Here is a 24,423-nt window from a genome sequence, read left to right as displayed (position 1 = left end):
TAAATTAATTTTATAGGAATTTTCTGTTAAAGAAGCAGCAATGCATGTTTTTATAATATGCTACCCAGCTGTCATCTTCAACTGAACATCCAGGTCTCTCTCCTTTTCGTATTTACGGTAAGTAGAGACTCTGGAGATTGACTCATAATTTTGTAAATGTTAGTTATAAAGCCCTTAAGGAGTAACTCCTTAATACAGTATTTTTCAAACACAGAAGGTCCCTTACCCATCCATGTTTTACCCAAAGTCCAGTGCATATAATTCCTTAGTTATAAATAAGCATAGTGATCTCCTGCTTCCAATCAGAAAAAGTTATCCAATTCTGTGGGCCTAAGAGTTGTCCCATTTGGGAAAACCCCTTTCTTTCCCATTTGTGACATCATGCCACCTCCATCCCAAACAGGAAATCCTTGAATAGGCATTAATGGAGAATATGCCCCCCCATGAAGTCATCTTATTTTTAATAGATTCCCATACCTCTAATGTCCATTTAATGTATGGGTTACAGCTAATTTTAATTTGAGGCTGTCCCTTATGTGTAACCAAGGTAAGACTTGAAGCGGGGTCTCGCTCAAAAAATGATCCTCAATAATCACCCATTGCTTTCTCACTGAAGTTCTATGCCATTCCAATGTTGCCTGGAATTGTACTGCTTTATAATATCATTCAACATTTGGGACTCCCAAAACCATCCACCCTTTGGGGAAGAATATAAAACCTCTAGCAATTCTCAGTGCTTTCTGTGGCCAAACAATATCAAAAATGTATTCTGAATTATTTTAAGTATCCCTTAGGGTAGATCTACAGGGAATACTTGGAACAGATAACACAGCTTTATTAATGTGTTCATCTTTAGAACGGTTATCCTTCATAAGAACATAAGATATGCCATACTGGGTCAGACCAAGATTCCATGAAGTCCAGTATCCTGTGTTCAGCAGTAGCCAGCAAAGTCACAAGTATCTGGCAAGTACCCAAACATTAAATAAATACATCCCAGGCTAATAAGGATTAGTATCCTTATTGATTGATAGCAGTTTATGGACTTCTAAGAACATAAGAAATTGCCATGCTGGGTCAGACCAAGGGTCCATCAAACCCAGCATCCTGTTTCCAACAGAGGCCGAACCAGGCAAGTATCCAAACACTAAGAAGATCCCATGTTACTGATGCCACTAATAGCAGAGACCATTCCCAAAATCAACTTGATTAATAGCAGTTAATGGACTTCTCCTCCAAGAACTTATCCAAACCTCTTTTGAACCCAGCTACATTAACTGCACTAACCACATCCTCTGGCAACAAATTCCAGAGCTTAATTGTGCATTGAGTGAAAAAGAATTTTCTCAGATTAGTCTTAAATGTGCTACTTTCTAATTTCATGGAGTACCCTCTAGTTCTTCTATTATCCGAAAGTGTAAATAACCAATTCACATCTACTCGTTCAAGACCTCTCATTATTTTAAAGACCTCTATCGTATCCCCCCCCCCCCCCCCCCAACTGCCATCTCTTCTCCAAGCTAAACAGCCCTAACTTCATCAGCCTTTCCTCATAGTGGAGCTGTTCCATCCCCTTTATCATTTTGGTTACATAGAAACATAAAAATGATGGCAGAAGAAGACCAAATGGCCCATCCAGTCTGCCCAGCAAGCTTTCACACTTTTTTTTTTTCTCATACTTATCTGTTACTCATGGCCCTTAGGAACCTTTTGGTTCTATTTCCCTTCCACCCCCGCCATTAATGTAGAGAGCAGTGTTGAAACTGCATCTAAGTGAAATAGCTTAATTAGTTAGGGGTATTAACCACCGCAATAATCAAGCTATACCCATGCTTATTTGTTTACCCAGATTTTGTAATTCAGTCCTTGGTTGTTGTCTGTATATAGATCCCCTTTTCTTCATTCCTCCCGCCGTTGAAGCAGAGAGCTATGCTGGATATGCTTGAAAGTGAAGTATTAGGCTTATTTGGTTTGGGGTAGTAACCGCCATAACAAGCTACTCCCTGCTTTTTTGTGAATGCAAATCCTTTTTTCCACATTTCCTCATTGCTATTGAAGCTTAGAGCAATGTTGGAGTTGCTCTAAGCTTCAATGGTAATAGCCGTCATTCCCGTGAGCCACCCACTCTTCATTCACATCCTCTAGACTTTATGGATCCACAGTGTTTATCCCACGCCCTTTGAAGTCCTTCACAGTTCTGGTCTTCACCACTTCCTCCGGAAGTGAATTCCAGGCATCCACCACCCTCTCTGTGAAGAAATACTTCCTTACATTGGTTCTGAGTCTTCCTCCCTGGAGTTTTAAATCGTGAAACCTGGTTCTGCTGATTTTTTTTTTCCAACAGAAAATGTATGTTTATCTCTCGATCATTAAAACCTTTCAAGTATCTGAAAGTCTGTATCATATCACCTCTGCTCCTCCTTTCCTCCAGGGTGTACATATTTAGATTCTTCAATCTCTCCTCATAAATCATTCGATGAAGACCATCCACCTTTTTGGTCGCCCTTCTCTGGACTGCCTCCATCCTCTCTGTCCCTTCGGAGATACGGTCTCCAGAACTGAGCACAGTACTCCAGGTGAGGCCTCACCAAGGACCTGTACAAGGGGATAATCACTTCCCTTTTCTTACTCGATCTTCCTCTCTCTATGCAGCCCAGCATTCTTCTAGTTTTAGCTATCGCCTTGTCACATTGTTTCGCCGACTTTAGATCGTTAGTCACTATCACCCCAAGGTCTCTCTCCTGCTCCGTGAACATCAACTCTTCACCCCCATCGAATACAGTTCATTCGGATTTCCACATCCCATATGCATGACTCTACACTTCTTGGCATTTAATCTTAGCTGCCATATCTTCGACCACTCTTCCAGCTTCCTTAAATCCCATTCTCTCCACTCCTTCCGGCATGTCCACTCTGTTACAGATCTTAGTGTCATCCGCAAACAGACAAACCTTACCTTCTATCTCGTTTGCTATGTCACTCACATAGATATTGAACAGGACCGGTCCCAATACTGATCCTTGCAGCACTCCGCTTAACACCGCTCTCTCTTCAGAGTAAGTTCCATTTTATTTATTTATTTATTTATTTATTTAAGGGTTTTTATATACCGCAGTACGTAACATGATACATCACCGCGGTTTACAATTAACAATAATTAGCAACAGGCTTTACAAATAACAGGTATAAACGATTACAGGTAGAACAGTTAGTAAACCATAAATTAATATAATATTTTACATACAAAAACATGATTTCGGAAGGAACTAAAAATCATTTACGAACCAACACAACAACCTTAGAGCTTAAAATTCAATTATAGAGCTGATAGTAGCCACAGGAACTAAATTGGACAAATATTCTATTATTTTGAAACTACTTGAAAAATCATAATCAGGGATAGAGCGGGAAAACAGAGAGAGGATTAAATTTTGGGGGAAAGATATAGGGTCATAGGGACAAGGAGCAGGGAGTTAAAGGGGGTAGAATATTAATTGGCGTTTCGGTTTAATCGGATATCATAGTGTGAAGGCTTGTTCAAACAACCATGTTTTAAGTCCTTGCTTGAATTTTTTAGGGCAGTGTTCCAGACGCAGGTCAGTGGGCATCCTGTTCCATAATTTAATTCCAGCAATGGAGAAAGCGCGGTCTCTTGTGGTAACGTGTTTGATATGTTTCATTGGTGCAGGTGCAAGTTTAGCTTGATGGATATTTCTTATTGGTCTCTTAGCAGTACGAAAAACGAAATGCTCCGAGAACCATTGCATCTCTTGGTTATGGGCCGACTTATGAATAAGGGAGAGTACTTTAAAGATGATCCTAGATGCTACAGGCAGCCAATGCAGGAACATGAGAGCAGGTGTAATGTGATCATGGAGGCTGGTATTAGTGATTAATCGTGCTGCAGCGTTCTGTAGCATCTGTAATGGTTGAATAGAGTTTTTAGGGAGACCTAAAAGTAAAGCGTTACAATAGTCAAGTTTCGGCAGTATGGTAGCTTGCAACACAGTCCGGAAGTCTTGTGGATGTAGGAGGGGTTTAATTTATCATCACATATTGTCGTCTGTCCGTCAACCAGTTTGCAATCCAGGCCACCACCTTGGCACCCACTCCTAAGCTTCTCATTTTATTCACCAGCCTCCTGTGCGGGACCGTATCAAAAGCCTTGCTGAAATCCAAGTAGATGACATCGAGCGCTCTTCTTTGATCCAGTTCCTTAGTCACCCAGTCGAAAATGAATCCATGTTGCCTCTGGTCCAGCAATTCTCTCAACTGTAGATAGTTCACTATTCTTTCTTTCAGCAGCGACTCTATCACTTTTCCCACCACTAAGGTGAGGCTAACCAGCCTGTAGTTACCAGCCTCCCTCTCCTCCCACTCTTGTGAAGCGGGACCACTACTGCTCTTCTCCAATCACTCGGCACCACTCGCGTTTCTAGGGATCTATTGAACAGTATTTTGGGATGAAGCTCATCAGGCCCCATGGCTTTGTCCACTTTCAGTTTCCCCAGCACTGTAAACGGAGTTACATCTACTCCACTCCCCTCCAGTTTCTTGTTAACTAGCAATGGTCCTTCTCCCGGGTCCTCTTTAGTGAACACCAAACTGAAGTATTCGTTGCCCTTTTCTGTACCTTCTCCATCACAACTATATCTTTTTTTGAGATGTGGCAACCAGAATGGAACACAGTATTCAAGGTGCAGTCTCACTATGGAGCTATTCAGAGGCATTATGACATTTTTCGTTTTGTTAACCATTCCCTTCTTAATTCCTAACATTCTGTTTGCTTTTTTGACTGCTGCAGTACACTGAGCCGGCGATTTCAAAGTATTATGCAATACAATACCTAGATCTTTTTCCTGGGTGGTAGCTCCTAATATGGAACATAACATTGTGTAACTACAGCAAGTGTTATTTTTCCCTATATGCAACACCTTGCACTTGTCCACATTAAATTTCATCTGCCATTTGGATGCCCAATCTTCCAGTCTCGCAAGGTCCTCCTGTAATGTATCACAGCCCTCTTGTGATTTAACTACTCTGAAAAATTTTGAATCATCTGAAAATTTGATAACCTCACTTGTCCTATTCTTTTCCAATTCATTTATAAATATGTTGAAAAGCACCGGTCCAAGTACAGATCCCTGAGGTACTCCACTGTTTAACCTTTTCCACATGAAAATTGACCGTTCAATCCTACTCTGTTTCCTGTCTTTTAACCAGTTTGTAATCCACAAAAGGACATTGCTTCGTATCCCATGACTTTTTAGTTTTCTTAGAAGCCTCTCATGAGGGACTTTGTCAAACGCCTCCTGAAAATCCAAATACACTACATCTACCAGTTCACCTTTATCCAAATGTTTATTAACCCTTTCAAAAAAATGAAGCAGATTTGTAAGGTAAGACTTTCCTTGGGTAAATCAATGTTGACTGTGTTCCGTTAAGCCATGTCTTTATATATGCTCTGTGATTTTGATCTTTAGAAAAGTTTCTACTATTTTTCCCGGCACTGAAGTCAGGCTCAGAAGTCTATAGCTTCCCAGATCACCCCTGGATCCCTTTTTAAATATTGGTGTTACATTGGCCACCCTCCAGTCTTCATGTACAATGGATGATTTTAATAGTAGGTTACAAATTTTAACTAATAGATCTGAAATTTCATTTTTTAGTTCCTTCAGAACCATAGGATATATACCATCTGATCCAGGTGATTTGCTACTCTTTAGTTTGTCAATCTGGCCTACTACATTTTCCAGGTTCACAGTGATTTGGTTCAGTTCATCTGACTCATCACCCTTGAAAACCATCTCCGGAATTGGTATCTCCCAACAACCTTATTAGTAAACACAGAAGCAAAGAATTCATTTAGCCTTTCTGCAATGGCCTTATCTTCCCTAAGAGTCCCTTTAACCCCTCGGTCATCTAACAGTCCAACCTACTCCCTCACAGGTTTCTTGTTTCGGATATGTTTTTATTATGAGTTTTTGCCTCTACGGCCAACTCCATTTCAAATTCCCTCTTCGCCTGTCTTATCAGTGTTTTACACTTAACTTGACAGTGCTTATACTTTTTCCTATTTTCTTCAGATAGATCCTTCTTCCAATTTTTGAAGGATTTTTGGCTAAAATAGCCTTTCACCTCACCTTTTAATCATGCCGGTAATCGTTTTGCCTTCCTTCCAACTTTCTTAATGCGTGGAATACATCTGGACTGTGTGTCTAGGATTGTATTTTTAAACAATGTCCATGCCTGTTGAACACTTTTAACCTTTGCAGCTGCATCTTTCAGTTTTTTTCTAACTATGTTACTCATTTTATCAATGTTTCCCTTTTGAAAATTTAGTGTTAGAGCTGTAGATTTACTTATTTTCCACCTTCCAGTTATTAGTTTAAATTTGATCATGTTATGATCACTATTGCCAAGTGGCCCCACCACAGTTACCCCTCTCACCAAATTCTGCGTTCCACTAAAAATTAAATCTAAAATAGCTCCCTCTCTTGTTGGTTCCTGAACCAATTTCCTCCATGAAGCCGTTGTTTATTCCATCCATGAACTTAGTCTCTAGCATGTCCTGATGTTACATTTACCCAGTCAATATTGAGGTAATTGAAATCTCCCATTATTTCTGCACTGCCAAATTGGTTAGCTTCCCTGATTTCTCTTACCATTTCATCGTCTGTCTGACTATTTTGTCCAGGTGGACGGTAGTATACTCCTGTCACTATACTCTTACCCAACACACATGGGATTTCTACCCATATAGATTCTACTGAACATTTTGCTCTTGTATGATATTTATCCGTTGGACTCTATACCCTCCTAGACATAAAGTGCCACACTCCCATCAAGTTGATCCTCCCTATCATTGCGATATAATTTGTACCCTGATATAACACTGTCCCATTGGTTATCTTCCTTCCACCAGGTCTCTGTGATGCCAGTTAAGTCAATCTCATCATTTACTGCTAAACACTCTAACTCTTCCATCTTACTGCTTAGACTTCTGGCATTGGCATACAGACATTTCAAAGTGTTTTTTTTTTGTTTGTATTAACATTCAGCTTTTCAGTTGTCGGGTAATTTGAAATCTTTTAGCTCAGGTGATTCTTTACTTATAGGCACATGGGCTGCATTTGCTTTTATTGGAACCTCTCTGTTGGGATGCCCTAACTCTCTTGTTTCATTAGTATTCTTCAAGGATACATTCCTCGAACCATGCACTGCTGAGTTACTGTCTGCTTTCCCCCTTGTTCTAGTTTAAAAGCTGCTCTATCTCTCTTTTAAAAGTTAGTGCCAGCTGCTTGGTTCCACTCTGGTTAAGGTGGAGCCTATCCTTTCAGAAAAGTCTTCCCCTTCACCAAAGGTTTCCCCATTTCCTTACAAAACTGAATCCCTCTTCCCTGCACCATCGTCTCATCCACGCATTGAAACTCCGGAGCTCTGCCTGCCTCTGGGGACCTGCACATGGAATAGGAAGCATTTCAGAGAATGATCTAGGAATTATCCAAACCTTTTTAAAGCCAGTTATACTAAATGCTGTAACCACATCCTCTGGCAATAAACTCTAGAGCTTAATTATGCGTTGAGTGAAAGAATTTTCTCCGCTTTATTTTAAATGAGCTACTTGCTAACTTCATGGAGTGCCCCCTAGTTTCTTGTATTATCTGAAAAAGTAAATTGATTCACATTTACCAGTTCAAGTACTTTCATGCTTTTGTAGACCTCTATCATATCCCCCCTCAGCCATCTCTTTTCCAAGCTGAACAGCCTTAATCTCGTTAGCCTTTCCTCATAGGGGAGCCGTTCCATCCCCTTTATCATTTTGGTTGCCCTTCTCTGTATTTTCTCCAGTGCAACTATATCTTTTTTGAGATGCAGCAACCAGAACTGCACACAGTATTCAAAGTGCAGTCTCACCATGGAATGATACAGAGGCATTATGACATCCAACATTTTATTTGCCATTCCCTTCCTAATAATTCCTAACATTCTGTTTGCTTTTTTGTCCGCCACAGCACTCTGAGCAATTAATTAATTGTATTATTCACTATGAAGCCTAGATCTCTTTCCTGGGTGGTAACTCCTAATGTTGGACCTAACTGTGTAACCACAGGAAGGGTTATTTTTTCCTATATGCATCACCTTGCACTTGTCCACATTAAATTTCATCTGCAGTTTGAAAGCCCAATCTTCCAGTCTCACAAGGTCCTCCTGTAATTTATCACAATCCTCTTGAGATTTAACTACGCTACATAATTTGGTGTCATCCGCAAATTTAAGCACCTTGGTCGTCATGCCCCTTTCCAGATCATCTGTAAATATGTTAAAAAGTACCGGTCATAGTACAGATCCCCAAGGTACTCCACTGTTTTCCTTTTTCCACTGTAAAAAAACAACCATTTAATCCTACTCTCTGTTTCCTGTCTTGTAACTAGTTTGCAATCCACAAAAGGATATTGCCTCCTAACCCATGACATGTTATTTTTCTTAGAAGCCTATTATGAAGGACTTTGTCGAATGCTTGCTGAAAATCCTAAAACATCACATCTACCGGTTTACATGTTTATTCACCCCTTCATAAAAGTATAGGAACGGGTATCTCCCCAACATCCTCTTCAGTAAACAGTGAAGCAAAGAATAAATTTAGTGTTTCCACAATGGCCTTATCTTCTCTAAGTGCCCCTTTAACGCCTCGAACATCTAACGATTCAACCGACTGCCTCACAGGCTTTCTGCTTTGGATATTTTTTAAAAAGTTTTTATTATGAGTTTTTGTCTCTATGGCCAATTACTTTTCAAATTCTCTCTTAGCCTGTCTTATCAATGTCTTACATTTAACTTGCCAATGCTTATACTTTATCCTATTTTCCTCTGATGGAGCCTTTTCCCAATTTTTGAATGAAGATCTTTTGGCTAAAATAGCCTCTTTCACCTCACTTTTTAACCAAGCCGGTAATCGTTTGGCCTTTCTTCAACATTCTTAATGTGTGGAATACATCTGGCCCACGCATCTAAGATGGTATTTTTAAGCAATGTCCATGCCTGTTGCGCATTATTTACCTTTGTAGCTGCACCTTTCAGATTATTTATTTTAATTTTTAAAATATTTTCCTCATTTTGTCAGTGTCCCTTTTGAAAGCTTTTAGTGCTTGAACCATTGATTTACCTACTGTCCCCATTTCTGTCATCAATTCAAATTTGATCATGTTATGATCACTATTACCAAGCGGCCCCAACACCGTTACCTCTCTCTCTCTAGAACCTGGTCTCCACTGAGAATTAAATCTGAATCTCTCTTGTCTGTCCTGAACCAATTGCTCCATAAAACTGTCATTTATTTCATCCAGGAACTTTATCTCTCTAGCATGTCCTGATGTTACATTTATCAAGTCAATATTGGGGTAATTAAAATCTCCTATTGTTGCTGTACTACCAATTTGGTTGGCTTCCCTAATTTCTCTTAGCATTTCATTGTCCATCTCATCATTTTGGTTAGGTGGACAGTAGCATACTCCTATCACTATACTTTTCCTCAATACTCAAGGGATTATACCCATAAAGATTTGATTGTGCATTTAGTCTCTTGTTGGATCTTTATCCTGTTGGACTCTATGCCATCCCGGACATAAAGCGCCACCCCCCCAAGTTGCTCCTCTCTGTCATTGTGATATAATTCGTACCCTGGTATAGCACTATCCCATTGGCTATCCTCCTTCCACCATGTCTGAGATGCCAATTAAGTCTGCCATAATTCACTGCTATACACTCTAACTTGGGGCTTCCCAAACTTGTCCTGGGGACCCCACAGCCAGTCAGGTTTTCAGGATAGCCAAAATGAATATGCATGAGATACATTTGCATACCATGGAGATTCTATATATGCAAATTTATCTCATGCATATTCATTGTGGCTATCCTGAAAACCCGACTGGCTGTGGGGTCCCCAGGACAGGTTTGGGAAGCCCTGCTCTAATTGCTATACATTCACTGCTATACACTCTAACTTATTTCTTAGACTTCCGGCATTGTTTGCATTAACATTCTGCTTTTCAGTTGTCGGGGATAATTTGAAATCTTTTAGTTCAGGTGATTCTTTACTTATAGGCACATGGACTACTTTTCTTATTGGAACCACTTTTGGGATGCCCTAAATCTAATGCTTCATTAGTATCCTTTGAAGATATCTCCCTCCGAGCCAAGTGCTGCTTAGCAACTGTTGGCTTTCCCCGTTGTTCTAGTTTAAAAGCTGCTCTATCTCTTTTTTCTTTTTTTTCATTTATAGTTTATTGAATTTCTTAATATATTTTAAATGAAAATAAGAAAACAAGTATAATTATGAAATACAATACTATTTAACACTTTAACACAAGGAAAATATACCTATTTGTAATATCAAAAGTACAATCCACATTATAATAGGAAGCTACTAATTAAAGAAAAATATAAGTAATTATCAATTATAATAAACCTAGGAGAATAATTTTATTACTGCCAATAACTATCCATTAAGGATAAGAACATAAGAAAATGCCATACTAGGTTAGGGGGCACATGTGGACAGCCTACAACACAGGATCGATGGACGGCATAGGAAGCTCGCTGCCAGATCAACTTCCTGGAGCTCCGAGCGATCTGCTATGCAATCTGGACGTTTTGGGATTGTTTGTCCCATAAATCTGTCCTGATCCAAATGGACAATCAGGTTGCGATATGGTACATCAACAAACAGGGAGGCACAGGCTCCTTCCTCCTTTGCCAGGAGGTGATGCAGAAATGGTCCTGGGCCCTATACCAAGGCATGCTCTTGCAAGCGATTTACCTGGCTAGGACAGAAAATTGGTGGCAGACCGCCTGAGTCGGGCATTCCGACCACACGACTGGTTACTGGACCCCTCGGTAGTGGACCCGATCTTCCACCTGTGGGAAACCCCGGATGTGGATTTCTTTGCCTCCCCTTGCAACAGCAAAGTCAGCCACTTCTGCTCCCTGTACAGGAGCAACGGGAAGCCAGTCTTGGATGCCTTTGCCGCTTCTGGGGCAAGGGTCTTCTGTATGCATATCCTCCACTTCCGCTGGTAATGAAGACTCTTGTGAAGCTCCAGCAGGACAAAAGGGACCATGATCCTGGTGGCCCCATATTGGCCGAGGCAGGTCTAGTTTCCAATCCTGCAGGACTTGTCGGTCGGAGAGCCCATCCATCTGGTGACCTCCCCTGATCTGATCACATAGTATCGGGGCAGGCTGCACTATCCAAATCTCAGGTTATTAGCTCTGAAGGCTTGGATGTTGAGAGGCTAGTCCTGTAGTTCCTCGACCTCTGATGTGTCTCAGGTACTGGTAGCTTCAAGAAAGCCTTTCACCAAGAAGTCATCTTACAGGCTCAAGTGGAGGAGGTTCTCCATCTGGTGTGGGGGTCATGGCTTGGATCCATTCGCCTACCCCATGCCGCAATTGCTAGACTACCTGTGGCACCTCTCAAAGGCTGTTCTGAAGACCAACTCAGTCAGAATCCACCTGAGTGCTATCAGCACTTACCATCAAGGTATTGTTGGTACACCCATCTCTGTACAGCCCATACTAGGGTGATTTATGTGGGGCTTGCTTCAAATGAAACCCCCCTCCCCCCCATGTGTCATCCTGTTGTGTTACTGGGACCTCGACTTGTAGTTAGCGCGGCTCATGTGTGACCCGTTTGAGCTTATGCGCTCCTGTGAACCTTAGCTAGAAAGCTTTCTTCCTCATGGCGGTCACTTTGGCTTGCAGAGATAGTGAGCTTCAGGCATAGGTTACATATCCACTCTTCACAAAGTTCGTTCATGATAGGGTGGTCCTGCATACTTGCCCTAGGTTTCTGCCTAAGGTGGTGACTGATTTTCATATTAATCAGTCTATTATTCTGCCTACCTTTTTCCCAAGACCTCATTCTCACCAAGGCAAACACAGTTTGGACTGTAAGAGGGCTTTGGCCTTCTATCTTGAAAGCACTGCAGGCCACAGGCAGTCCCACAACTCTTCATATCTTTTGACAATAAAAGAATGGGTGTTACGGTGGGCAAACAAACTACTGGTTGGCAGATTGTTTCTCCTTCTGCTATGCGCAGGCAGACCTTCAGCTTGGAGGCCACATTAAGGCTCACTCTGTGAGAGCCATGATGGCATCAGTAGCCCACTTATGAGTGGTTCCCATTGCCAAAATCTGTAGAGCCGCAACGTGGAGTTCCCTACACACGTTTGCTGCTCACTACTGCTTGGACAAGGATGGTTGACATGACAGTAACTTCAGCCAGTCTGTCCCTCATAACCTCTTCCAGGCTTAAAAACCGAACTCTCTCTGCCTAGGGCCCATTGTTTGGGTTCATGCTGTGTATCTGTGGTACCAACAGCACCACAGTTATTTTTGTGCCCGTTGGCACCTGATTTGGTGCCTGTCGGTCATAAGCCTTACCAGGAGCAGCCTGTAGCTTGGTATTCACCCATCTGTGAGGACTAACATCCTGCTGTCCTGGGAGAACACCTGTTACAGGTAAGCAACTCTGCTTTATTTAGTGGCGATCCTCTGGACCGACTCCAGCCAGTTTATATCCTTTTGAAGATTTGGTTTCCAAAACTGTACACACTATTCTAAATGAGATCTCACCAAGGTCTTATTATATGGGGCAATATTTCCTCCTGTTTTTCTTTCTGGCTTTTACAGTCATCTTTTCCACTTGTTTGGTTTCTTTAAGATCATTAGATATGATCACCCCCAGATCCCTTCTTATTTCTTTCTTTCTTTATTTATATATACCGACATTCATCTCAATTGAGATATCACACCGGTTTACATTCAGGTACTGTAGGTATTTCTCTATCCCCAGAGGGCTTACAATCTAAGTTTTTATACCTGAGGCAATGGAGGGTAAAGTGACTTGCCTAAGGTCACAAGGAGCGACAGCGGGACTTGAACCTTGGTCTCCTGGTTCATAGTCCACTGCTCTAACCACTAGGCTATTCCTCCTCTTCTTTGGTGTTTAGAAGAATTTCACCCCCTATACTGTATCATGCCCTTGGGTTTAAATGCATGACTGCATTTTTTTAGCATTAAATCTTAGCTGCCAGACTCTAGACCATGCCTCATGTGCCTGTCTGCCCTGTTGCAGGTTTTAGTATCGTCTGCAAAAAGGCAAATCTTTCCAGACAGTCCTTCCGTAATGTCACTCACAAAAATTTAGAAATGAACCACTAGCAGCACCCCTCTCCTTGGAGTGAACGCCATTTACCACTATCCTGTTGCCTCCCGTTCAACTAGTTTCTAACCTACAGGCTGATACAGTACAGTGCACTCCGGTGGAATGCACTGTTAGCCCAAGTTTGGATGTGCGTTTTCGTCGCGCTAGCTTTACCCCTTATTCAGTAAGGGGTAATAGAGTGTCGAAAACGCGCGTCCAACCCCCCTGAAACTAATAGTGCCCACAGCATGCAAATGCATGTTGATGGCCCTATTAGTTATTCCCACGCGATACAGAAAGTAAAATGTGCAGCCAAGCCGCACATTTTACTTTCAGAAATTAATGCCTGCCCAAAGGCTGGCATTAATTTCGGCCGGCACCAGGGAAGTGTACAGAAAAGCAGAAAAAACTGCTTTTCTGTACACCCTCCGACTTAATATCATACTGATATTAAGTTGGAGGCCCCAAAAGTAAAAATTAAAAAAAAATAAAAATTAAAAATCGGCCCGCGGGTTGGAATACGGACGCTCAGTTATGCCGGCGCCCATTTTCTGAACCCGTGGCTGTCAGCGGGTTTGGGAACTGATGCTGGAAAAATTGAGCATCGGCTGTCAAACCCGCTGACAGCCGCCGCCGCTCCTGTCAAAAAGGAGGCACTAGGGACACGCTAGTGTCCCTAGTGCCTCCTTTTACCGCGGGCCCTAATTTGCATAGGCCACCCTCCTGAATCTCGCACCCAGGAGAGCGGGCACTCGCCAGCTCTCCCTCATGTTTTTCTGTATCGACCTGCTAGTCAGTCTCTTGAGACCCATACCAAGGGTGCTCAGTTTATTTTAAAGTCACCTATATGGTGCAATGTCAAAAGCCATATTGAAATCCAAGTACAGCTAGTCTAGTGCTCTCCCTGATCCAACTCTTTGGTCATTCAAAGAAATTGATTAGATTCATCTGATAAGACCTACCACTGGTAAAAACCATGCTGTTTTGGTTCTTATAATTCATTGGATTCTAGAAACTGTATTATTCTGTTTTAGCAGTGATTCCATTAATTTGCTCTCCACATAGGTCAGACTGACCGGCCTGTGGTTCCCAACCTCCTACTTACTTCCACTTTTGTGTAGAGGAGCCACATCCTCCTTTCTCCTTTAGAATTACTCTTTCCTTTAAAGAAGCATTGAAAAGGTCAGCAATAGAGCTGCCAGAACTTTTCCAAGTTCCCTTAATACTCAGATGTATGCAGATCTACTTTGTTTAGCTACTTCCTTATGAACATACTTTTTTTTTTTTTTAACAGGTTAGAAATCAAGAATGTTATAAGTCTTTCTATATTTACTTTCCAAATGTCTTGAGTTGTTATGATTAAATGTATTTTGTTTTCAGAAAAGAGAAAAAGTATGTGGAAACACCCTGGAAAGATGTTATCGTGGGGGATTTTGTCCGCCTTCCATGCGATGAGATTGTTCCTGCGGACATAGTACTGCTTTATTCTAGTGATCCAGATGGAATTTGTCACATTGAAACCTCAAGTCTGGATGGTGAGACCAATTTGAAACAGAGACAAGTGGTGAAAGGCTATGCAGAGCAGGTAAAACTGTCCCTGTCACCTACATTATTATGCTACAAGTGTAAATGGGGAGCGGGGAAGGAAGTATTGGTAGTCACTTGGGCCAAACTGTCAAAATGTCTCCCTATGGGCACACCAGCAACACCTACCTTGACAGTGTGTTTGTCACCAATATACTGTTATACTTGGCAAAGTTAAAGGAGGAACTATAGAGTGCTCAGACGGTAGTATTTAAAAAAAAAAAAAAGTATAACTTTTTTTTAGGCTTGATTCATCATGGTTTTTTTCCCCATAGAGACAGAATGGTAGAAAAGCATTGTTCGCATTAAAGGCCCATGTGTGAGCAATGCGTATTTTTAAAAGCCGCAAACCTCATGTGTATATACGTGGGTGCGAGTAAAAGAAACGGGTGGGGTTAGGGCGTATCTGGGGCATGATGGGAGTTATTCCAAGGCTGGCCCAAAAGTTGCGCATGGAAATCCATATTTTAACTCCAGCGACCGCAGCGTGTTGCCGCTTGTTAACAATGTATATTTACTTCTGCTTCTGATGAGGTTTGTCTGTAGAAATGTCTTTTTATTTATTTATTTATTTAAAACTTTTCTATGCCGACATTCAAGTAAATATCACATCGGTTTACATAGAACTGGGGAAACCATTAACTAAAGAAATGCGAAGTTACATAACACGTAAGGGAACTGAACTAGTAGAGAAGGCTAGACTAGCAGAGTCAAATACCTGGAAAGCAATGGTAACAAATAAATATACAATTGTATAAGAATTATAACAATATATGACTATTATTTACAGTATGTACAATATGTATCGTAGAGCAGTAGCTTGTAATATAGTAGTACCCATAGAAGGAGCGGCGGAAAGGGGGCTGAGATCTGGGGGCTGCGGGGTTAGGTAAAGGCTTTTGAGAAGAGCCAAGTTGTAAGGTTTTTTTTAAATGTTTGGGTACAGTGTTCTTGGTGCAGGTGGGCGGGCATTGCATTCCAAATAGCTGGTCCAGCAATGGATAGGGCCCATTCTCTCGTGGCTGTGAGATGGATGAGTTTGGGGGGGGGGAATGAAGAGGGTTCCTTTGTATGCCGTTCTCGTGGGTCTATTCGATGTGTGATATTGCAGGGAGTTATTCAGCCAATGGATGTCTGGGTGTTGTGCAGGGTTTTATGGATGATAGTAAAACTTGTGAAGGATTCTAAAGCGTATAGGGAGCCAGTGAAGGTCTCATGAGTATGGGGGTAATGTGATCTCTTCTACGGGAGTAAGTGAGGATTCTGGAGCAATTGGAGCGGCATGATCAAGGTAGCAGGGAGGCCTAGGAGGAGGGTGTTGCAATAATCAGTTTTGGTAAAAAGTAAGGCCTGTAGAACTGAGCGAAAATCATAGGGATGGAGGAGTGGTCTTAGTTTTTTTTAGAATGGGTAGTTTGTGGAATCATTCTTTCGTGGTAGTGTTTATAAATATTTTTAGGTTTAGGTGATTGTCTAAAGTGTCTCCTAGGTCTCTGACCTGTTGGACCTTAGCTGTTGGTGAGTCAGATAGAGGACCGTTGTGATGGTCTGGTGAGATGACAAGGAGTTCTGTTTTGGTTGTGTTGAGGGCGAGGTTGAGGCTGGTGAGGAGGTGATTAATTGAGGCTAGGCAGTTATCCCAGATCTTAAGGGATTTGGGGAGTGATTCTGTCACGGGGATGACAATTTGGACATCGTTTGCGTATATGTAATGAGTAAGGCCTAAATCGGCGAGGAGTTTGCAGAGGGGCAGAAGGTATAAATTGAACAGAGTGGGGGAGAGGGAAGAACCTTGGGGAACTCCACGTGTGAGGTCTATGGGGTTAGATTCTTTGCTGCCAATGTTAACCTTGTAACTTCGATTGTGGAGGTAAGATTTAAACCAGTTCAGGGCTATTCCCTTGATGCCAGTTTCTGAGAGTCTATCTAGTAAGATGTTATGGTTGATGGTGTCGAAAGCTGATGAAATGTCAAGTAGAGCAAGGATGAAAGTTTGGCCCTTATCTAATCCAGTGAGGAGGGTGTCTGTAAGGGAGATAAGTAGAGTTTCGGTATTGAAAAATTTATGAAAGCCGAATTGGGAAGGGAATAGCAAATTGTTTCTTTCCAGGTGATCCGTGAGTTGGAGGTTCACAACCCTTTCCATGATTTTTGCTATAAAAGGGAGGTTAGAGATTGGCCTGAAATTAGCTAGGTTCATGGGGTCAAGATTAGGTTTCTTAAGAATGGGTTTGAGGGTAGCTTGTTTCTGGGACATGTCCTTAAGTGAGCGAGCAATTGATGATGTTCGCTAGAGGGAGGGAAATATGTTTGGGATGGTTAGTAAGGATTTTGTGGGGATGGTGTCAGAGGGGTGGGAGGGAAGGTTTCATTTTCTTAAGGATGGATTTGATTTCTGATGGGGTGTAGTTTCGAAGGAATCCAGGGGGGTGATCAGGAGTGGTTGGAAGGTAGGCGTTGGCAGTGGGGAGGTATGGGGAAGGAGAGTGGAATCTAAGGTGAAGCTTGGTAATTTTGTCCTGGAAGAAGAGAGCTAGTTCATCGCATTTGCTTTTGGCTTCGATATGGGGGGGGGGGGGGGGGCTGTTTTTGTGAGTTCGGAGACTAAAGTGAAAAGGGCTTTAGCATTTTATTGGAACTTATGTATTTTTTGCGCGTGGTAGTCTCTTTTTATTTTTTGAATGGATGTTCTATAGGTGTGTAGAGCTGATTTGTAGGCAGCTTGCGAAGGGGCGGACGGGTTTTTGTGCCATTTCTTTTCCTTTGATCTTAAATCCTGTTTGAGTTTTTTTTTAGTTCCCCGTTGAACCATGTTAGTTTTTTTTTTAGTTCTGGGTAGGGTTTAGCTCGAGGGACTTTAACGGGCAGATGTTATTAGAACATAAGAACATATGGCATTTTCTTATGTTCTTATGTTCTAATAACATCTGCCCGTTAAAGTCCCTCGAGCTAAACCCTACCCAGAACTAAAAAAAAACTAACATGGTTCAACGGGGAACTAAAAAAAAACTCAAACAGGATTTAAGATCAAAGGAAAAGAAATGGCGCAAAAACCCGTCCGCCATGTTATATTATTCCAGGAGGAGAGGGCAGCCTCTGGGTTGGCCAGGTCTAGGTTATCAATGGCCTCTGAGAGGGCAAGAATTAGATCTTCCTGGTTGCAAGGCTTTCGAAAGAGTATCATGTTTTTGAGAGTGGGGGTGGGAAGCGATGTTTTTTTATATTGAGGTTAGCTTTTATGAGGGAGTGATCTGACCAGGGGACTGGTGTTCAGGAGGGGGGGAGGGGAGTTGGCTGTGAGGAGAGATGTGTTCGTGAAAACTAAATCTAGGGTGTGACCGGCCTTCTGTGTAGGTGAGTTGATTTGATCAAAGCCCAGTGCATTGACGGAGGAGAGAAAGGCTTCACAATTAGGGGATAAAGGGGAGGCATCAACGTGGAGGATGAAATCTCCTAGGATGATGGATGGGTGGTCAAAGTCTAAATTCTCAGCTAAGAATTCAATGAGGGGTGAGGGATTATATTCAGGGAGGCCGGGGGGGGGGGGGGAGGGGAATAGATGAGGAAGACTTGATTTAAAGAGTCCGATTTTGAATTTCTGAGGTGAGTGTATGGGCTGAGAGATTAGTCCAAGTTCCTTTTTTGAGGCTAGGAGAAGACCTCCGCCTCTTTTATTTTTGAGTCTGGGTAGTGACATAATGTCATAGGATTGTGTGGGAAGTAGGTTCAGGAGGACAGTGTCAGTGGGTTTGAGTCAAGTTTCAGTAATGGCATTGAAACACCCAAAACTGGTGTGTTTAGGCCAAACACGTCATGGTGAGGGGTCTGGGTCAACTGGGGGGAATGCAGGCTAAAGAATAAGAGGATTCTGGATGACCTCAAGATGGACTGGGCAAACTGGTGAACTAATTGGTAAAATTGGGAATTCCTTTCTCGTGAGCATGTTTTAAAATCCTCTTTCCCCGGAGGAATTTGGTGAGACGAACCTCTCCCCGAGAGAGAAGGGCAGCAGGACACCGACAGGGGAACCGAGCAATTCGGAGTGCCCAGGGAGCTGGAAAAAACACCTACCCTACTGCTTTAACCCCGCTGACGTCATCAAGCAGGGACTCTGCCTCCCGATAAATCCGGAAGAGCTGCGGCGTCTCATTCGGAGGAATTTGGTGAGACGAACCTCTCCCCGAGAGAGGAGGGCAGCAGGACAGCGACAGGGGAACCGAGCAATTCGGAGTGCCCAGGGAGCTGGAAAAAACACCTACCCTACTGCTTTAACCCCGCTGACTTCATCAAGCAGGGACTCTGCCTCCCGATAAATCCGGAAGAGCTGCGGCGCACAGCCGAAGCCGCGCGCCAAAGGGGCGCGCCCCTTCTAAAAAATGTTTCCTTTGTTTAGTTTGAATATTCCTCTCCTTCCCTTGTTATTTTATGGGTAGGAAAAGGAAAACAAAGATGTTAACATCATCGTCGGCAGCTTCAGCAAGTAGAGGACCTATGGACTCCCATGTGGTTAGACGAATTGGTCAATTTGAAAGACACCCAATTTCAGAAATCTCCTTTTCTTCTGGTTCTCCTGAGAGTCCAGCCCAGATGCAGTTACCTCTCACTCCGCTGGAGGTTAATCAACAATCCACGGTACCAGGGACTGGGGGGTCAGTAAATGCTGAACAACCTAGTAACAGTGATACTATGGAGAGGGGGAGGATACAAGAAAGTGCAGGGGTAACTTTGGTACAAGAATTGTTATCAGATGGAAATGTGAATGTAGAATCAATAGATCCTCAGAATGTCACCTTGAGTGATATTTGGAAGGTTCTAATAGATGTTAGAAAAACTTTATCTAATTCATGTGAACAATTTAAACAAGATGTGTTACAGATTAATGGTAAGATCGAAAAACATGAGTCGATTAAATCAATTGGATGAAAATGGAAAGGTAATAAATAATCAAGTAATAGCATTACAAGCTGTAAACAATTCATTTGTAAAAGATAGCTTAATAATACATCGTCATTTGGAAATGTTAGAAAATGAAAACCGTGTTAGGAATTTAAGATTTCTTAATTTCCCAGTAACTAGATTGTTATCCTCCTTTGAATTATTGAAGAAATACTTGATAGAAATACTTTCTATATCTTCAGTAGATGAAGAAAGTATTTCATACCTAAGTCTAGGATACAATCTCAAGAAGGGATGGAAGAATTAGACATAGTACAAAGGGAATCACCTAACTTGACCTCTTTTCTAGAAGCTTCCGTTGATGAGATTCCCACTAGAGCGACATTACTGGTCTCTTTTTGTAGAGAGCAAGATAAAAATATGATTTTACAAAAATTTTTCAAGAATAAAGATGTGCTCTATTGTGGTTATAAAGTTCAAATATTCCCGGACGTGGCTCGTAGTACTCAGCTACGTCGGAAACAATTTCTAGAATTGAAACCAAGGGTATTGGCCCTAGGGGCGATTTTTTTATTTGCGATTCCCGTGCAAATGCCTAATTATTTTGCAAAAAAATAAATGTGTGTTTCAAGATCCCACCCATCTTGAGACTTTCCTGACTGATAAGGAATAGGTTAGAGGTAATTAAATGCTAAAGAATAATAATGTCTCTTTTAAGTATGTGTAGTACTAAGTTTTGTTAAATAACGTTAGTTATCTTTTTGAAGCTTCCTCCCATTATTGGGGACTATTAGTCGGATGCACAGAATTTATTATTGTGTGATATTTTCTTTATTGTTTCTAGTGTTAAAGATTATTTCTTGATTTTTTGCAAATGTAAAAAATTTGTTGAAAATCTTAATAAAATATAAAATAAAATAAAAAAATCCTCTTTCCTGTGAGTGTTAAAGCTGACAAAAATCCTAAGAAAGATAGGTGAAGGACATCAGCTCAAGTAATGGCTTAAAATTAGAAGCACCCATACATACAAGTGGTGGATGTGTTTGAAATCGTATGCACGCAACTGTGCACATGATGTAATATTCCAGCGTATGCCCACTCGTGCGCACATCTGTGCGTGTATGTACGGCCATGCGCTCATTTTAAAGTTACTGTCACTGTTGTTAAGAGCCTAAATTAGAAAATATATATATATGCATTCCCTGCTGAAAACTATTTACAGACCAGCAGTAGGGAAAGCGTGCATGTGGCAGAATTAGTTTCTGGGCAGTATGTGGCATTTTCCCCATCATTGGAGAACTGGGAAAACAAGGTACATTTTTGCCCAAAAGAATAAAATTAAATTAGCCTTAGCAAGGCATTTCATGGATAAAAATCCCCTGTGCTTTGTATTTTAAAAGCAACGGAGAACCCCTTCAGGCAAAGGGCAGGCTTCAAGATATGAGTTGTATGTTTATGTATTTAGAACTCCTCATTTAAGGATTTGGTAATTTATAAAAAACATTTTTCGTAGAAAGAAATGTACACAGTGGCATGCAGACACCTGTGTGTATATAATGACATAGTTGCTTAATTGGAATTCATTAAGCCTATTTTAATTAGTATTGTTACTCATTATTTGAGGAATGCAGCTACAACCAAAAGTCAAACAGAAAAAATTCAGTGGTGGATATTGTTTATCAGATTCACACCTGCAGATATGAAAAAAGAGATATAAAGGTTATAACACTGCTGTGGTGGAATGCCTGCAGAAATATATCTTGCGGTATAATAATTCACTGCTGTGTTCATCATTTCACATTGTGTACATAAGAGACTGATTTGCTTTCACTGGAGTTGGTCATTGTAAGGTTGCATCATGACATCTATTGCTGGGAAGGAAGTAAGTCAGAGGTGGCTAACTCCGCTCCGTGAGAACCACAAGCAGGCCGGGTTTTCAGGATAGCCACAGTGAATATGCATGAGAGATTTGCATGCCCTGGCTCCATTGTATGCATGTCTATCTCATGCGTATTCATTGTGGCTATCCTGAAAACCTGGCCTGTTTATGGCTCGTGAACGAGAGTTGGCCACCCCTGAAATAAAAATTCTAAATTAAAACTTTCCACATCTAATACTTCCAAACCATTCTCAACATCTCAAAAATACAAGGACCCAAACTATCTGTTTCTTTCCATATGCTTCCCAGGAGGTTGCAGAACTGAATTGTCCACCTGAAAAAAACTTCTGTGGGCTGATCCGCTGCCTCAGTTGGAAAGTTCTGTGCACTGCCAAGTGGAAGGGTCCCTGTTTGATCCCCAAGTTGGCTCATCCATTGCCCAGATCTACCAGGACTGGAGATGCTGGGGAGGCAGCATTCATAACCCCTGATGGATGCAGTCATGTTTGTTCTTTAAGAGTGACACCTAGTGGCCGCATTCAAGGCTTTTGAGTGCAGCGTTCCAGAAGGAGCCTGGGGGCATGGCCCACAGCCAAAGATTGTCATTGCAGTGACTGGATTAAAACGTAATTTGGGAAGCGATGTCAAATAGATCAGCCAGATTCCAGCCCTGGGTTCCAATTTGAGATGGAAACATAAAAGGAGCAGGAAGAAATTTGTTGAAGGAGAACTTTTGGCAAAAAAGCTGTGCACTCACTACTTCACAGATTTTCAAAATAAGACCCAGAGCTTTTTTTATGCCTCTGAATTTTGGATACACCACTATGTGTGTGTTTCATTCAGACAGACAGTAGACACTACATTTGCATTTATTGTTGTATAATCCTTTTATTCTGACCATCTCCTGCTGTTAAGATTGGTAGTAGAATTGTGGAAATTTTCTAATGGGACTGTATTCTGCTGTATGACTAAATTAATGGAAGCAGATTAAAGGGAAGGAAGGTCTCTGTTTCGAGTCAAACTTGATAAAGGTACACATGCCATTTTGCAGTTCTTTTTGAAGATATCCCACATTATCCCAGGACAAGCAGGATGATAGTCCTCACATATGGGTGACATCATCAGATGGAGCCCTGGTACAAAAAACTTCTGTCAAAAGTTTCTAGAAACTTTTGGCTGGCACACTGAACCTACTGAGCATGCCCAGCATGCCATGATATTCTCAGCCACAGGGGGTCTCCCTTCAGTCTCTTTTTTTCCACCTTGCTGTAAGCAAAGCAGATCAGGAGCTCTGGGAAATTTTCCCTCACTTTTTTCCTCAGGGAAGAAAACTTTTTCAGTCACAAATTAATTGTCATCGGGTCTCCCTTTGACATAGTTTCGGTGAGTACATTTTTCGAATCATTTTTCGGTCGATTCCGGTCACCCTCACTATCGGTATCTGCTGGTCATTGACTGTTACTAGGCCTAATTTTTTTATCATGGCCTCCGGATTCAAGAAATATGTAGATTGTAACCGGACTATGTTGATTACCGACCCCCACAATGTTTGTGTTTTGTGCTTGGGATCAGGCCACGATGTCCGGACTTGTACAACCTGTGCCCAGATGACACCAAAAGGGCAGGTGTGCCCATTTGGACAAGATGGAGGAGTTGTTTAAGAAAATCCCATCGTCGTCATTGACATCGTCTCCAAGAATAACACTTCCCTCGGTCGCAAAACATCGAGGAGAAAAAAGAACCGGTGACCGTCTGTCACTGACTCCATCGGCGTCCTCTATAGCGTCTTTCTCGGCATCGAAGGAACATCGAGAAAAAAGACGCCATCAACATCGTTCCACCGACCCATCGGCTGGAAAGACACAGCCATCAACATCGAAGGACATCGAGCCGATGCCCAAACGAGTCTGGGTACTGGAACCAACACGCCAGACCATACCTGAGGAACCGAGGCGCTCTCCACCGGGCTCGGTGTTAGAGATTGTGCCACCATGCTCAGTTGTGGAAGTGCCAATAGCGCCAATAACATCGTCTCCAAGAATAACACCTCCCTCGGTCGCAAAACATCGAGGAGAAGAAAGTGGACCCAGTCCCAGTTTCCAGGGAAGAGGTGACTACCATGGTCCAGCAGGCCATCGTCGAGGCTTTTCGAAACTTCCAGCCTCCCTCCATACCATCGGTACCGACCCCGGCATCGATATCTGATTCGTCGATATTTCAGCCTTTGCTGAACAAAATCAATGCCTTGATAGGAATAATTCCTCCGGCACCGACGACGCCAGTACCATCAATGCCGATGCATCCACCGGTGACTCCTTCCATTCCAATTCCTGAGTCATCGGAAGAAGATGATAGGGACTCGGATTCAGTCCCAGGACCATCGGGCCTTCACCGTCATCGGATACCGAAGAAACCATCGATGCCAATAAAAGATCCTTCGATGCCAAATCATCCCGGTCCATTGGGTGACACCTGACATTGATTCCCATCGAGGACCATCGATTCTCCATCGATGCCTTCATTACCTCCTATGTTGCCAAAGCAGATTCCATCAAAATCTGTTTTCAAAACAAAGCATCATGTACAACCAGAGGATCCTGAATCGCCTTATCCTCAGTATACTCCCTGGAAGGATGTCGATTTTGATACTGAGTCAGAAAAACTACAATCCGAGCCTTCTCCACCAGAAGAAAGGAGAAAGTCTCCTCCTGAAGATTTGTCCTTTACAAATTTTATTAAGGAAATGGTAGACACAATTCCTTTCGAATTAGTGACAGAGGAGGACACAAGACAAAAGGCCTTAGAAGTCCTTCAATTCGTGAATGCACCAAAGGAGGTAATGGCAATCCCAATCCA

The 24,423-nt window shown here is 42.1% G+C and overlaps 1 protein-coding gene across 5 annotated transcripts in view; it reads left to right on the top strand.

The window, feature by feature from the left end:
- Positions 1–24,423, top strand: part of ATP10D (ATPase phospholipid transporting 10D (putative)) — a 363,249-nt gene that overhangs the window by 140,745 nt on the left and 198,081 nt on the right. For all 5 annotated transcript variants that reach the window (XM_029588247.1, XM_029588237.1, XM_029588263.1 and 2 more), the window contains exon 4: positions 14,589–14,793. In XM_029588247.1, the coding sequence (XP_029444107.1) occupies positions 14,589–14,793 (205 nt within the window). The remainder of the gene's footprint in view (positions 1–14,588; positions 14,794–24,423) is intronic.

The sequence above is a fragment of the Rhinatrema bivittatum genome, chromosome 1 (assembly GCF_901001135.1).
Source record: "Rhinatrema bivittatum chromosome 1, aRhiBiv1.1, whole genome shotgun sequence".
Lineage (NCBI taxonomy): Eukaryota > Metazoa > Chordata > Amphibia > Gymnophiona > Rhinatrematidae > Rhinatrema > Rhinatrema bivittatum.
Note: the sequence above shows the minus strand (reverse complement) of the source record. Positions and strands in the feature narration are given on the sequence as shown.